The sequence below is a fragment of the Etheostoma spectabile genome, chromosome 7 (assembly GCF_008692095.1).
Source record: "Etheostoma spectabile isolate EspeVRDwgs_2016 chromosome 7, UIUC_Espe_1.0, whole genome shotgun sequence".
Lineage (NCBI taxonomy): Eukaryota > Metazoa > Chordata > Actinopteri > Perciformes > Percidae > Etheostoma > Etheostoma spectabile.
The window spans coordinates 30323551-30338575 of record NC_045739.1 but is presented as its reverse complement, the minus strand read 5'-3'; the positions used below and the strand labels follow the sequence as shown (position 1 = coordinate 30338575).

At 39.8% G+C, this 15025-nt stretch overlaps 1 protein-coding gene across 1 annotated transcript in view; it reads right to left on the bottom strand.

Annotated features, from left to right (window-relative positions):
- Positions 1-26: 26 nt before the first annotated feature.
- The window catches only part of LOC116692727 (formin-like protein 13), a 37519-nt gene continuing 22520 nt past the window's right edge, over positions 27-15025 (bottom strand). The window contains exons 7-12 of the mRNA XM_032521214.1: positions 13286-13438; positions 10755-10884; positions 10629-10661; positions 10136-10230; positions 8726-8809; positions 27-448 (exon numbers count right to left, since the gene is read on the bottom strand). Coding sequence (XP_032377105.1) covers positions 347-448; positions 8726-8809; positions 10136-10230; positions 10629-10661; positions 10755-10884; positions 13286-13438 — 597 coding nt within the window. The 3' untranslated portion in view covers positions 27-346. The remainder of the gene's footprint in view (positions 449-8725; positions 8810-10135; positions 10231-10628; positions 10662-10754; positions 10885-13285; positions 13439-15025) is intronic.

The window sequence follows — 15025 nt, the reverse complement described above, 5'->3', positions numbered from 1 at the left end:
CTGACTTGAAATAATGCAACGTACAGTACGTAGATTGGTTTTATATTCACAAAATAATTTCCGCTGACATCCTTTTATCCAAGTGAATTGGCTTGAGCATACACTTCATGGTGTCTTCATGGTCTATACAATGAATTGCATCCAAACCCCATTAAAAAATATAATATCTGTACAACAGGAAAAATATACAATCTGCTATTGATAATATAAATCCATGCAACATTTTACTGAATCTTCAATATCAGATGCTGTATTAACAGTTATATCCTGTTTTTGTATTGGAATCACTCTGAACTGTGACTAAGACAATAAGACCTGATTAATAAGCATCGCTGCAGTCTCACACTCATATGATTTCAGCATGGGCCCGCTTGAAGTCGTGGATGAACTGGCAGATCAACCCAAACAGTTCCTGAGAGTCTTGATCCGCCATTTCGCCGAATTTAACCTTGACGGGAGAGAAAAACAGGGAATTCAAAACTTTGGTCTGACAGCAGTTACACTCTCAGAGGCAACTATTTTACGATTAGCAACCGCATTCGCTTTAAGAAGGTAACTGGTGTCTGGGTCATGCAAATTCCTAACAATTGTTTTGATATAATAACCTCATATACTGCCTCAGCATGCAATCCATTCATTGAGTGCACTTATACAATGAGGTAGACATGCACTGCTCAATTAATACTTATACCTAGGTGGTTAAGGGTCGCTGGCATAAAATATGAGTAATTCACAAGTCAAACTTTATTAGAAAGGGTCACAGTTGCGAAGTGTACTAATTGACTTATTACATGCCGTTGACTGTGCAGGTTAAAGTTCAAGCTCAAACTTTGCCGCTGTCACCCATTTTTATTATGTTTAACAGATTTAAAAAGGCCATAAGTTGCTGTATTTCTTTATTTTGTTATATGGTTACTGATATTATTATTACAGATTCATTCATTACAGACGTTTTAAAGGAATTGTTTAACATTTTGGTTTATTTTAAGGTGACCAGATTTCTCAGACAAAATCCGGGGACACTTTCATTTTAGAAGTGTATATACCTCCAAAACATGTCTTGTTTTTATTTTTGTAAAACTGAAAACGGGGAAAACTAGACCTAGCGCTGTTCGCATTAGGGGCTGAGCGCGCCCCTCCCCCCCAAAGGTCTGATCTTAGAATCACCCCTGCTGCTACTTCATACTGTACTCCACTACACCTCAGAGGGGAATGTTGTAATGTTTACTGAACTACGTTTACCTGACAGCTTTTGCTTAATTGCTTCAGGCTCGTTTCTGCAACAGCTCATTGAGTATCGGTACAATAAAGTATCAGTCGGCAGCAGAGAAACAAGCTACAATCTAAGGTGATAGGATAATTGTCCAGCTTTACGTTCATATGAGTGCTCGTTTTGCTTCTGACAGACTCAGTCTAAGTGTCTGACAACATTATGGAAAGGATTTCTAAGGAGGTAGACCTTTCTGTTACAGATTAAGATCCTTTTTAAAATATAAAAGTCTGTGAAATTGCGTTCGCTAAACCCACCAGACTCCATGTAAATAATCAGTGATTTTAGCATCGTAAAACACGGCTTTCTAAAACACCTCTGAGCTCTGAGCAGCGCTGGCTCTGGCTGTCTTGAGCAACTGTCGGCTCCGTTTGGTCGGTGTTTTCTGTCTTTTATTCCAATTTCGGGTCCGTCAGTCGCAGTGAAAACCGGGGACATTTCCGGGGACAAATCCAACCGGGGACAGGTCACCCTAGCTTATTTACTTTCTTGTTGAGAGTTAGATGAGTACAGAGATACCCCTGTGATGGTTTTGGGTGGGTGCTTTGGTTTCTTTTTGTCCTTCTGTGTTTTTTTGTCCTGTCTTGTCTCCTCGTGTTTGTGTCTCAGTGTTTCCCCGGTAAGTGTCTGTTTGTTCTGCTTCCTGTTTTGTTTTGATAGTCTGGTTTCCTGTCTTGTCTAGTCTTGTCTAGTCTGATTGTCCTGTCCCGTCCTAATGTGATTCACCCGACGTCTCACCTGTTCCCCGTTACCTATTGTATTTAACCTCTGTGTTCCCTATGTCTCTTTTCAGATCCTTTTGTCCTGTTGACGTGTCCAGTCAGCATGTGTTGCGGTCCTGTCAGATATTCCCCATGAGTCTCTCCCCCGTGCATTTTCCCTGTTTTTTGTATTTCTTTTTTTGGACTTTCGTCACTTTTGACTTCTTGGATTTTTGTTGTCCTCGGATTTTGCCAGTGCTCGTTGCTCCCTGTGTTTTTCGTTGGACTGTTGTGAATAAATCCTTGTTACCTGCTATCTCCGCTCTTGGGTCCTCCTTCCTGCCTGAACATAACAACTCCTCACATCTCTACACTAGTGTATCTTTCTTAATGTAGTATGTTAGCTTAGATGAGCGGTTTCCTGGAAAAACTAGCGGAGACATCAGGAAGTGACTATCCAAGATCATATAGGAGCCTAGATTATAGTGAGAACTAGATTATAGTGAGTTATAAACTATTCCTTGCTATTTAAATTAGAAATGCTAAATAAGGAGGGTTAAGATAAAGTGTTACCAAAGCAACAAAAGCATTAGATGAAAGACCAGATTCTGATATGTTCATTACACCCAACAGAAGCATTATGTGTCATCTGCAGGTTTGAACCATTTGCTTAAAGAAGCCAAATTAAAAGCACCTTATTTTAGGTGGAATCTTACAGACACAGTGTTTTTAAGATATGTCTTACATGAAGACAAGCTGGTAATATGACATAACTGTCAACTTTTATTGTCGATGTCATGTCAAGGCATACAACATGTCAAAAGTCTTTGGAAATTATCAAATTATGATATATTAGAGCGGATTTGTAACAAAGCGTGTTGCATAAAATATCTCCTCCTATTTGTTAATTTTTAAAATTAAGCCTCAGGACCACTACAAATAAAAAACCTCTCCAAAATCAACCCCCCAATAATTTCCATGAGATTTTTCTATGTTTAATACATTTGGATCCTGGCTATTCAAGGACATCATTATCAATTCTCCTCCCCCCGTAACGAGATGTGACGTCTTTTCCCCAACTGGATGCTCCCTTGCAAAACACCACATCCCAGTCAGTCTCAATCATTTCTCCAACGCTCCTGAAGGGGTTTATTATACATGCAGGAAGTTTCAGACACACACTTTTAGAACAGGCTCTCCACACTGTGAAATCCGGGTAGGAGGGGTGGGACGCAGGTGGGACTGGGGACTAAGGGTTGGGTTTAAACGTAAAGGAGTGGAGCTGGATAGCTGTGGTATTAACAGTTCCTCCCAATTACTTTGATACCATGCTCAAATGATGAATATTTACATGTGTAAACCTCCAAAACAGCGGGGACTGACCCATAGAGGGCGCTGGGGCGCCGACCTCCCGCCAATCTGCCTGACTGTTTTTTTATTTATATTTTTTTATAATCTCTCATTTTGACAAAATATTTTGTTATTTACATGCTACTAATGATTTTTGAGAACGTTTTTCACTTAACGAGACAGTGGTGGTGTTGATGTATCATTTTGGTGTAGTAGCCAATAGGCTGTCTTCTCCGGGCTCCAGTTTGCTCAGCACTACCAGACTGGAATTTAAACCAATGGTTGTCCGGTTGCTATGCAAAAAAAGTACATATTTCGCCAATCATCTGGGGGCTCTGAAAATATCGCCTGTAGATTAGAACATCAATACCACTTATGTTTGTGTAAAGACTGGAAACATGAGTCTTTGTACAAGGGACTTCTAAAGTTCACGTTATGTCTTAATTATTTCGCCTGTACAAAAGTGTAAAGGTGACAAGTTTTGGATTTACGGGCATTATGTCAAGGGCAGTGATGGAGATACTCCAGGAAATTAGCTAGGCAACCTGTTTCCTCCTGTTTTGGACTTTATGCTAAGCTAATAGCTTTAGCTTCATATTCACTGCACAATTTGTCATCTCATTCTCTGCAAAAGAGCGAACAAGCATTTTTTTTCCAAAATGCCAAACTATTTCTTTATGTTGTGGGAACCAAAAAATTACATGTAATAACATTATACTAACCCTTTGTTGATTTATACACACCAGTCTCCAAATAGATACATTCGAGAAGGATGTACATTTACTTTATAGCCTTGACTGTGTTCAGTAACCTCCCCGTTTTCTTCCTCATGTGCGAGTTGTGGAAATAGTTTGCAGTACTCAGGAATCTAATCGTGGGCCTAATAAAACACAATTCCCTACTAGTCCTAAAGCTCACATCTCAGGCTGTAATATCTCTGTGCTCAAACACACCAGGATGGGTCTTTATGATGATGGATTGTCCAAAGACATGTGGGAAAGGTGAGAAAACAGACCCTACTTCTGTACTGATTGCTTTTGGTGGGGACTTCATAAAAAAAAAAAGACGTAGCACCTGTTAAGATGTCAAAGTAGACATAAACTATCTAAACCTAATCTAACCAAGTTAGTGAGCAAAGGAAATGTCCTCCATTTATAACCAGTGTGATAAAAGAATACACAAACTGGTACTTCCACTAAATCTCATATGTGTGAGAGAGATCTGATGAACAACACAAATGCTTAAAGGTCCAATATGTGTAATATGTTTACTGTTTAAATCCCAAAATGACCCCAATGCATCATCAGACTAAGGAAACATGCTAAATGCTAAATTGAAAGGCTAGCGTTTCTGACACCAATGCTAATAATGTATACTTTATTAATCCTGCAAGGGGAAATTACAATCTTTTCACTCTGTTGTTATTACACACAGGCCTGAATTAAACACACATGCACTAATGGAGAGATGTCAGAGTGGGGGGGGGGGTTGCCTATGGAAATGCACCCAGAGCAGCTGGGGGTTCGGTGCCTTGCTCGAGAGCACCTTGGCGGTGCCCGGGAGGTGGACTGACACCTCTCCAGCTACCAGTCCACCACCATTCTTAGGTCCGTATGGGAACCAGTGACCCTCCAGTTACCAACCCAGCTCCCTACTGCCAGAGCTACTGCCACCCCCAATTCAGGGGAGAGCGCGAAAGCAGTCCCCCACTACCACAAATTATGTACTTGATACTGACACTTTATGATAATGTATGGTAAATGTCTTTTACAATGGCCAAAGGTTTTTTTTTTAAATGTTATTATTATTACTGTTATATTTATACTATCTTCCTCTTTACGTAGGTAGTGGTATTTGTAGCGGTTCCTACTGTAATTCTAAGCCGAGGGAGTGTGTCTGTCAGTTGGACACAGAGCTCCGCGTGAGCACGGGCTTTTATGACTGTCAATACAGCCAGCAGCTAACGTTAGCATCTAGCGTACTTCTCTGTGATGTGACGTAATATATGTGAGACAAGCGTCTAGCAACGTTGTTGTGGATGCTTCGGTCTCAGCCTGGCAACTAACAAGGGGGGCGGGGGAGACCACTCTCTCCAGTATTTTGAATTTGTACTGCAGTAACTATTTCAAACACTAGCTGTCAGTATTACATATTGCACCTTTAAAGGCAATTACAGTTCTTGGACAAACTCATTAAAGAATCTAATCATTTTTGGTCTCCACTCAACAGCATTCAAATCTAAAATAGAACACATATTATTGAATCCATTGTAACCACTATATGTAAAATGAGATGTCAATGAAATAAAAAAAGGATTTCTCCAAATATGAATCCCCACAAGCAGCAAACCAAATGCTTTGGTATGTGTCCTTGTGGGCTTTTAAAAAAAAAAGCCAATCAGAAACCCACCAGGGGTGTTCATGCAGCTTCTCATTTTTAAACCGTTGTAGACCATTCATCACTGTGACATAGCACATTAAGGGTCAGGATGAACTCGCCTCTCTCACTTTCTGGCTACAGTAGACAGCAGCAGTTGTCCGGTAATCCTGAAGAAATTATCCAAAATAGATAGTACAGCGTATTTCAAGGCTGCAAATGTATATTTATGTCCTACTGTTTATTGCTGTTGTGCATGTTTAAAGGTGTCAAATCAGTAATCGGTGTTGCTTGGCTGGGTTTTGTGGCTTCGTGCTTGGATGACTACTTGTACTGAATAGTGGGCATTGTGGGTGTATTACTGTACTAATGTTCTTGTTGTGGTTTGGGGTTTTGTTTTGGGTTCTTTTCCCCCTTTTTGGTTCTGTTGTCCTGTCTCGTGTTCTCCCCGGTCTTGTGTTCCCCTGAGTTTCTGTATGTTCTGTTTCCTGTTTTATTTTGAAGTCTGGTTTTGTCTCGTCCTGTTTTTAGTGTTACTTCCTGTGTCTTCCTGCTCTTGTGATTACCGGATGTTTACCACCTGCTTCCATGCCCTCTTGTCACCTGCCTCTCTTTACCTCATTACCTTGTGTATGTAATGTCTGTGCGTCCCTTGTCCTTCCTTTTTGTCCTGTTGTGTTCCAGGTCGTCCCTCTGAGTTTTCTCCTGTGCCGTCACTCTGGTTTTTGTATTGCCTTCCCCCTGGACCTGTTTTGGGATTTTGCTTGTTCCTTTTGCTCCTTGTGTTTTTCCTTTAACTTTGTTAAATAACTCCTTGTTTACCTGCTCCCGCCTGCCTCCCTGATCTCTGCTTTTGGGTCCTCATTCCTGCCTGAGTGCAACAGTTCCGGTGCTATGCATGGCTTGTGTCTTGGGAATGCTTATTTTGGTGTTGTTGCTGTCTTTATGGTGTGTTAGGCTTATGTCGATTGGCAATCGCAACGTGTATCGACGATTGGAGGGATAATCAACAATTGTTTGTTTTTTCCTACGCTGGTATTAAGGCAATTTTAACCCAATCATGTTGTCTTCGGGTCAAATTAACCCCTTTTCCTAGAACAATTTTCTTTTTGACTACCCGATTGCAATTCCCCAAAATAACAATGATTCTACACAACGCTCTTTGGCAAGCACAGATCTCTACTTTCATTAATTTTGGGGCGTCTTATTCAATTTTATAGCATTTGGAGAAAAGAATTGAAGTGGTTGTGAAATAGTATTGAGTAAAAGTTGACATATTCCAGTCTGTGATTATCCAACATCCATTCCTTTGATTGTAGTCTAAATAATTCCTAATTTCTGCTTTTCTAACTCAAACATAATTTCCTATAAATGAGGTACATTGACATTGTAAAAACTAAAATGAATAAGTTAGTGTTACGTAGTGTTGAAAATGTCCAAAAGTTGAGAAAAACGTAAAAGTTAAAAACATTGATTAAAAAGCGTCAATAAGTGTTGATTTTCGGGAAGACAACACAAGGGTTAAGAAGTAAATTCTAGATGTTTCTGGTGGAGCGGCCTGTCTGCTCGGTGAGGCTGAGCCCCGTTAATCAGCACGAGCAAATTTCAAATCCTTCATGGGCTCCATAAGAGTACCTAACATTATGGAAATGATGTATTGTGACATTAAAGATGAAAATATTATGTTAAACTGAACATAATGCTGTGACATTGTCACACAGACACAGATTTGTGAAAGGGAGCCGTTTAAATATGTTAATATTAATGTTGTCAATATACACAAGTGCACCTATGCAACGAGATCGAAGCAACGCCTTTACAATGTCAACACAAAATGTCAAAATATAAAATATAAATGTAATATTTAAGTAGTCCAGAAAAAAATCAGTGGTGCACGTTCCTGAGAGGAACTATGTAAATACAATATAAATTAGTAAAAAAGATAAAGGGTGTGTATATTATATATATATGTATATTATACTGTATATGTGTGTTATATATTATAATATCATTTATTATGCAAAAAATATAGTTTGGTGTATCAAAAAGTCCTGAGTATTAAATATTACACAGTAATGAGATTAAGTGATTGAGTATTAAATATTGCACTCTAATGAAATTAAAGTAAGTATTAACAATAAATAAATATTGCATTGCAAATATTGCATTATAAATAGAGACTTGATTTTTTTTTAAATGCTCAAATAGTGTTTAATGAAAGGTTCTTCTATGTTACTTTAAGTGTGTTGCTCTGCCTCTGTTTCTAAGCCCCCCCCCCCAAAGATCGGATCTCGAGCAACCACGATTGGACGATATGAAGACAGATGGCCCAACCCTACTTGTCGTTTTCTCTGTAAATCTTATCCCTATCAGCTCACTGGTTTTGAAACATCTTGCCAACTGTAATATTAATAATGTAATGTATACTTTATTAATCCCACAGGGGAATTGCAATTTACACTGTTGTTATCACACACAGGCCTGAATTACACACACACATGCACAGCACCTATACATGCTCTAAATGGAGAGATGTTAGAGTGTGTGTGTGTGGGGGGGCTGTCAATGGAAAGGCGCCTTGAGCAGTTGGGGGTTCGGTGCCTTGCTCAAGAGCACCTAGGAGGTGCCCAGGAGGTGAACTGGCACTTCTCCAGCTACCAGTCCACCACCATACTTTGGTCTATATGGGGATTTGAACCAGAGACCCTCTGGTTCCCAACCCAACTCCAAACGGACTGAGCTACTGTAAATGAAATGAGATGAGCTGTGCTTGCTGTTAAATGACGTGGAGGCCCGGGTCATACACTATGTCAGATGCATAATATCCTCGTGTAGCCATGAAGGACACCTTGTGAAACAGAAGTAACCTTGGGGACTTATTCCTTTCAAAACATGTGCACTAACCCAGTGTGTAGGTCGGGGAGATGACAACTAATTATAGAGGGCCATCTAAACACTACTGCAAGAGAGAACGATCCATCTGCGAGGCCGTACAAGAGACATATTGAATTGATAACTCATGGATTACCAGAATGACGGAGTAGAGTTTCTTCATCTCCTCACACGTCTTCGTCAGTGCAGAGAGATCCGCGTTGTATTTCTCAATCGCCATCTAGGGAACGGAGAAAAGCACAAGGAAAAGAAGTGGTGTGACACGTGGGTGGCAGATTGTGTCAATCAGGTGACAGTGGGGGGGGGATTACTGCAAAACTGTGAATGGGTGGATGGGTTAGGGTTAGCTCATCCAAATGATGCATTTGAAGTTGTGTATACATCCCTAGTGCCGCTAATTCTCCCCAACAGGTAGCAATGTTCCAATAAAAGAGATAATGAAGAAGACCATTATTAGATGGAAACGCGTGAAACAATCCACGTAATAAATATTGTGTTTTAGGAACGTAACGACGCTCAGCACATGATTCCACTGGATTCAAGATGTTACGTTCACAGTACGATTCTCTCACGTTTTCTCTTATCAGAAGTGCAACTGGAATTTTATTTCATCCTAAGTAACACAAATAAAATAAAACATTAATGGTTCATTTTTGAACCCCAATTTCACATCAAAATGACTAAAGTATTTTTTTTTATTTTTACAATTTAAAAGAAAATCTCTTTAACCCTTGTGTGGGTCAAATTGGCCCGTTTCAAGGTGTTTTAAATCAGAAATATGGATTTCTTTCAACCAAATTGCCCAAAAATAACATGGATGATTCCATACGCTCTTCAGGTAATTTTACTTATTACTTTCATTGAATTTTTTGGGTGTTTTATTTCATCTTATAGAATTTGATTTCTTTTTTTCTTTTTATGATTTCAAAACAGTATTCGGACTAAACTTTGACATATACCCCTCTGTGATCCACTCAACATCTTTTGTTCACTATTAGCTAAAATAATTCATAATTTCTGCCTTTTTAACCGAAACCTTATGCATAATTTGATACAAATGAGGTTTGTTGACCATGAATTCCAAGAATAAGTGTTTAAAAAAGCGCCAAAAGCATGGAAAAAGTGACAAATTAATCAGAAGAAGGAAAAAACATTGGAAAAGCATCAAAAAAAATTCTATTTTGACCCGGAAGGGCAAATTCATGGTTAACTGGAAGAAAACACAAGGGATAAAGACAATATTTGTAAAAAGTTATTTCAGAATTGCTTTTAAAACCCCAAATAAGTCTTGGGTCAATTTGACCCGAGGGATACGAGGGTTAAATAAATCAACTGAGAAGACAAACAAGTGAAATCAAAGGTAGATTATGCCCTAGGCTGTTTAAAAATTGCATTGCGATTCATTTCTTACACATTTATATCCATTTCTGACCAAATTACGGCGCATCGTTACACCCCTACCGTGTTTGTTCCCAAAAAGACACATTGTACCTTTTTAAATGAATGCATGAATGAATAAATAATAACACAGGATTTACTACTTCACCTTCAGGTCTTTGGAGAAGTTTGGGTGAACCCCAGCGTTTCTCTTCCTGGAGGTTTTCCTGTACTGAATGACTTTCTGCAGTTCATTCTTCAGGACTGATGCCACACACACACACACACACACACACACACACACACACACACACACACACACACATTGGTTACCATCTATCATATTTGACCACTGAAGCAAATGGCTGCTTTAAATCATCTCCTGTCTCAGGTGTGATGGGATGTATTTGCGCTTGTGGCAACTGTTGTAAGTCATCCCATAGACAATATATGAGGTTGAGCCCATGCATAGTGTGTATTCCCTTGACAATAAGATTATGGTGTTTCAACAAAGTATACTAAAACTGTAATTACAGAAAGATCTAGTAAATGTTGCTATCGTACTTTCTCACAAATATCTTGAATGAAGCAACAAAAGTTGGGACAATAGTACGGAGATGTCAGCAGTCTTTGGTCACAGTAGTAAAATGTGATCTACTCACCATCTACTTCTGCGGTCAGGCCTTTGATGGAAGCTATCCAACATAGAGTAAAAAAAAAACAGTGACTTCCATTTAACAGACACACAGATTTCTCACAGCTTTGATCAAATCTGGATTAGCACATACCTCCAGGGACAGTTTCAAATTCTGCCAACTCCTGAGTAAAAGTGGCCAGGCACGGTTCGTGCAACATGATCTGCTCCACAAGGGCATGGGCCAAGGTGAATTTCCTGTCTCTCCCACGGAGCTGGGAGAGCTGGGGAGGGAGAAAACCCAGAGTGAGTAAAGGCCACAGCCTCTGCGAACCAATATCTACCTGCCATACAACACAAGGACGTAGGACACAAAGAAGCAAGACACGAGAACTGTGATATCTACACTTGTGTATTCTGCTGGAAAATGTTTTCTAGCTGAAGGCCAGGGAAAGAAAAGGATGGCAACCCATAGATTTTGTTGATATTTTGTTGAGAGAGATTTTTTTCTATGTCCATTGTGTTGAGCAAAGGTTTGCGTGGTGAGTGTAAACTCCTATATCAGTGATTAAACGGACAGTTTGTAAATTCCACGCATGAAAATCTTTTTTATTTACTCAAAGTAGCAGCAGCAGCGGGACTGCTTTCATGTATTTGGATAACATGGTAATGATGACTCGAAAATTCAAGCCATGTTGCACTTGATGGTGCCACATAATTGAAATGCAAGAGGGACATTTCTGACCTTGTGATAGGTACTCGTGGTCTTTTTCTAGGTTATGTTGTTTACCAATTTAAGGCCCAGCCAGTCTTCGAGGACTACGCACAAGTATTAACGCTTACAAGTAAATAAAATAAAGAATAAAAAAGATCAGAGATAACCTTGATGCATTTTTCTTGGAAGCAGTCGGCCAATAATTTGATGAGCAGTTCACTATTCTCATTTAGACCTGGAAACACCTCTGAGGGAACATGAGGCCTCGGCGTCATTAAATTTTGCAGAGGACGTTTTACTTCTGTGGCAAGAGGACTGCCCCTTAAACCTTCCCAGTAGTGGCTCTAACTTAAATTAGAGAGACTCAAAATACTCCGACAGACCCCGGACAAGACTTAAAACCATACATCCAACAACTTCTGAACCTTAATAGGAGTGGTTTATCATTTTGGGTAATATGGTCATTCACTCTCTCGCCATGAGTTTGATGAGAAGATTGAGACCACTCTTGTATCTGTATGGTAAATATGAAATTAGAGCCAGTTAGCTTAGCTTAGCTTAGCACAAAGACTGGAAACAGGGAAACAGCTAGCCTGACTGTCTGTCCAAAAGAAACAACAGCCACCAACCAGCACCTCTTCAGCTCACTTATACACATGTTGTGTCTTGTTTGTGCAGTCCGAGGTGTGAATACAACATGTTGTGGTTTTATGGATTATGTGCTGGACGTTTTCTAGGCTAGGTATTGTGACTTCCTGAACTACATCATCATTCTGAGGAGAGATTTCAACAAGTCACTGCTCCGGTGTGCTTGGTTTTGTTAAGTGTCTTACCTTTAGACAGAGTCAGGCTAGGCTAGTCCCTCTTTCCCAGCCTTCATGCTAACATGCTAACTATCTCCTAGCTCCTGCTTCATAGTTACAGGACAGATATACAGTGGTTTGAATAAGTTTACACACCCATGCTAAAGTTGATTAAAAATAGAAATAAAAAGCCATCTTTTGGAAATTGATCTTAATGCAATTCAAATTCAAAAAATGTAGGAAAATCCAACCTTTTAAGGACACCAATTTTCTTTGTGAATGAAAAATGTATTGTAAATAAATACATGCTCTTCTTTAAAATACAGGGGGCATAAGTAGACACCCCCCTTATGTTAAATTCCCATAGAGGCAGGCACATTTTTATTTTTAAAGGCCAGTTATTTCATGGATCAGGATACTATGCATCCTGATAAAGTTCCCTTGGCCTTTGGAATTAAAATAGCCCCCCCCCCCCAAACCCCACATCATCATATACCCTTCACCATTCCTAGAGATAGGCATGGGGAACTTTCCATAAGATCATCTCTCAATGCAAATCAATCCAGCTATTAAGCTAACTGGAATAACGCCGTGCTAATCTTGTGCCCCCCCTTTCTTCCTCAAAAGCTACAGACTCAGAAATGGCAGGTCCTAGGGAAAGCTCATTGTGGGACTGGCTCTACTGGCTGGAATTCTGCACCAAGGCACCATAAGATCATCTCTCAATGCAAATCAAACCATGCCATCTTTAGCATGGGTGTGTTAACTTATTCTAGCCACAGTGTGCGAGAGATGTCAATCTTCTCATCTAAATCTCGGCAAGATATGCATATCTACCAAAAAGGTCAAATTTTCCTTTAAAATAAGCTAGAAAACAGACTCGCTGCATTAATCAAAAGCTCCATTGACTGACTGTAGTTAATGACGGTTCACTTGTAAGAGATTCAGCCACCAGTGGCCGCACTTTGTGCAAAGTTTAATTTCTCCTGTGATGCCGGGTAGTGACGCAACTGTCAGAAGGACTGTGTCAAAGACCTGAGTGAACCTGAGCAAGAGGGAAAGTTGAAAGACGACGCAGAGAAGGCCTTCTGTGTATATCAATGAGTAGTCTTATTATCCCTGCGCTGCAACTCGATCAAAGGTCAGGCAACAGTAGTGGAGTCGCACTTTAGTTAAGGAGGAGAGTCGGAATCCCTTGGCCTTTTCCTTCCGGGCGTTCTCGTTGAGGTAATTGCCAATGGCGAGGAGGTACTCCAGCACAGAGACGAATGACCTGCTGTTGTTCAGCTGCGTGCACATTCTGATCTTCTGGTTAATCAGCTGGAAGACAAACAGGGGCACACAGCAAAGTCATTTTCTTTCCATAATCTAACCTCATGTAGACATTTATTTAAGGCTGGAGCTTGGTTAGGGGCTGTCTGTGCTGACATGTGTAGACCAAAATAACCCAAGGCTTTACTATTTCACATTAAAATAACAAACAGCAACCTCACAACACCTTGTTTGACCTCAGATGAATAATCAGGGCCTTGTTGTTTGGCGCGATCAGTATTTGGCATGCAACTGTGTCAAGAACAAATATCCCTCAAGGATATTGTACAATTTCCCTGCTTCTGAACAGATCCTGTGAATATGGATAGAAATTCTACTGAAAGTCTAAATAAAAAGTGGGGTATCAGGTTTTGCCAATGGGGTGTTGGAAGAAAAAAGGAGTGGGTGCTATGGGAGTCGTAGTCCTTGACAAAGAGTTTGCTTTTCCAAACAAGGTCCATGCCAGCCAGCTACAACACTCCCACCATATGCTCCTGTTTTAAGAATAACTTCCCAAAAACCTTGTGGGACTGCCTCAATTACACAGAAGAGAAAGCAGATATGCAGCTGTTATATCTACTGTCTTTGCAGAGGACCGTGTGTACTATCGTCTAACAAAAATAGGTTAATGTTTTTTAGTTTTTTTACAATTGTACAATGATCTATACTTTCAAAATAAATGTTAAAACTTTTTGGGTGATTCAGCTTTATCTTGAGGGTTGTTGGTCATAACCATGCTTGGTCTTAGCTAGCAGAGAAATATCATTGGATCCAAGGATGTGTGTGTTTCAGCTTTGATTACACTCCTTTAAGAGCATGGCTGTGCTTTTAATATATTAATTTCTATCTCGCCCTCTACCTTAGATCAGGATCTAACGACGCGGCTAGGGAGGTGCGGGACATTGAGGCTGTCCCCAGTCGGGACTGTCTCATTCCCAGGGCTATGTGATGCTCTTCATTAAAGGTGAGGAAGTTAACATACATGCATTTGCCAAAATACACGCAAACAGAAAGTTTTTGAGTGTTCTGGTATTTCACCCATATGGGCGTGGTTTTGCATGAGGCATGCTGGTCACCTCATCTTCGCTGAGGCTCCGTGACCATCAGCCTGTGCTTTGAGTGCACAATCATACTTTACATGATAATGTGCATGCACCTTTTTGAATGAAGAACAAAAAATCTTGAAAAAGTTTTTGTTGATGAAAGTGAGAAGTTGGACTAAGTGGCAACATATGGCCTTTTTATATCTAAAGCTTAGGAAAGCAAGCAAACTAGACTGAATAATACACCCTTATAGATCTGTTTTTTAAATGAATTTCAATTATGATGTCATGCAGAATGATTTATATTATATATATATATATATATATATATATTATATCAACACAGATTTGTTTTCCTATAATTTGTGTATTTGGTCTCACACCTATCATAGTCTGCCTTGTAAGCCTGATTTTTGGGTTGTAAATGCTTTAATGCAAGTTGTAGTGGCTCCCCCCTCCCCCCCTCCCTTTATCAGAATTGTTTAATGGGGGGGGGAATCACCTGATGCCTCCCGATACAATATCATCATGATACTTATGCCACGATACAATG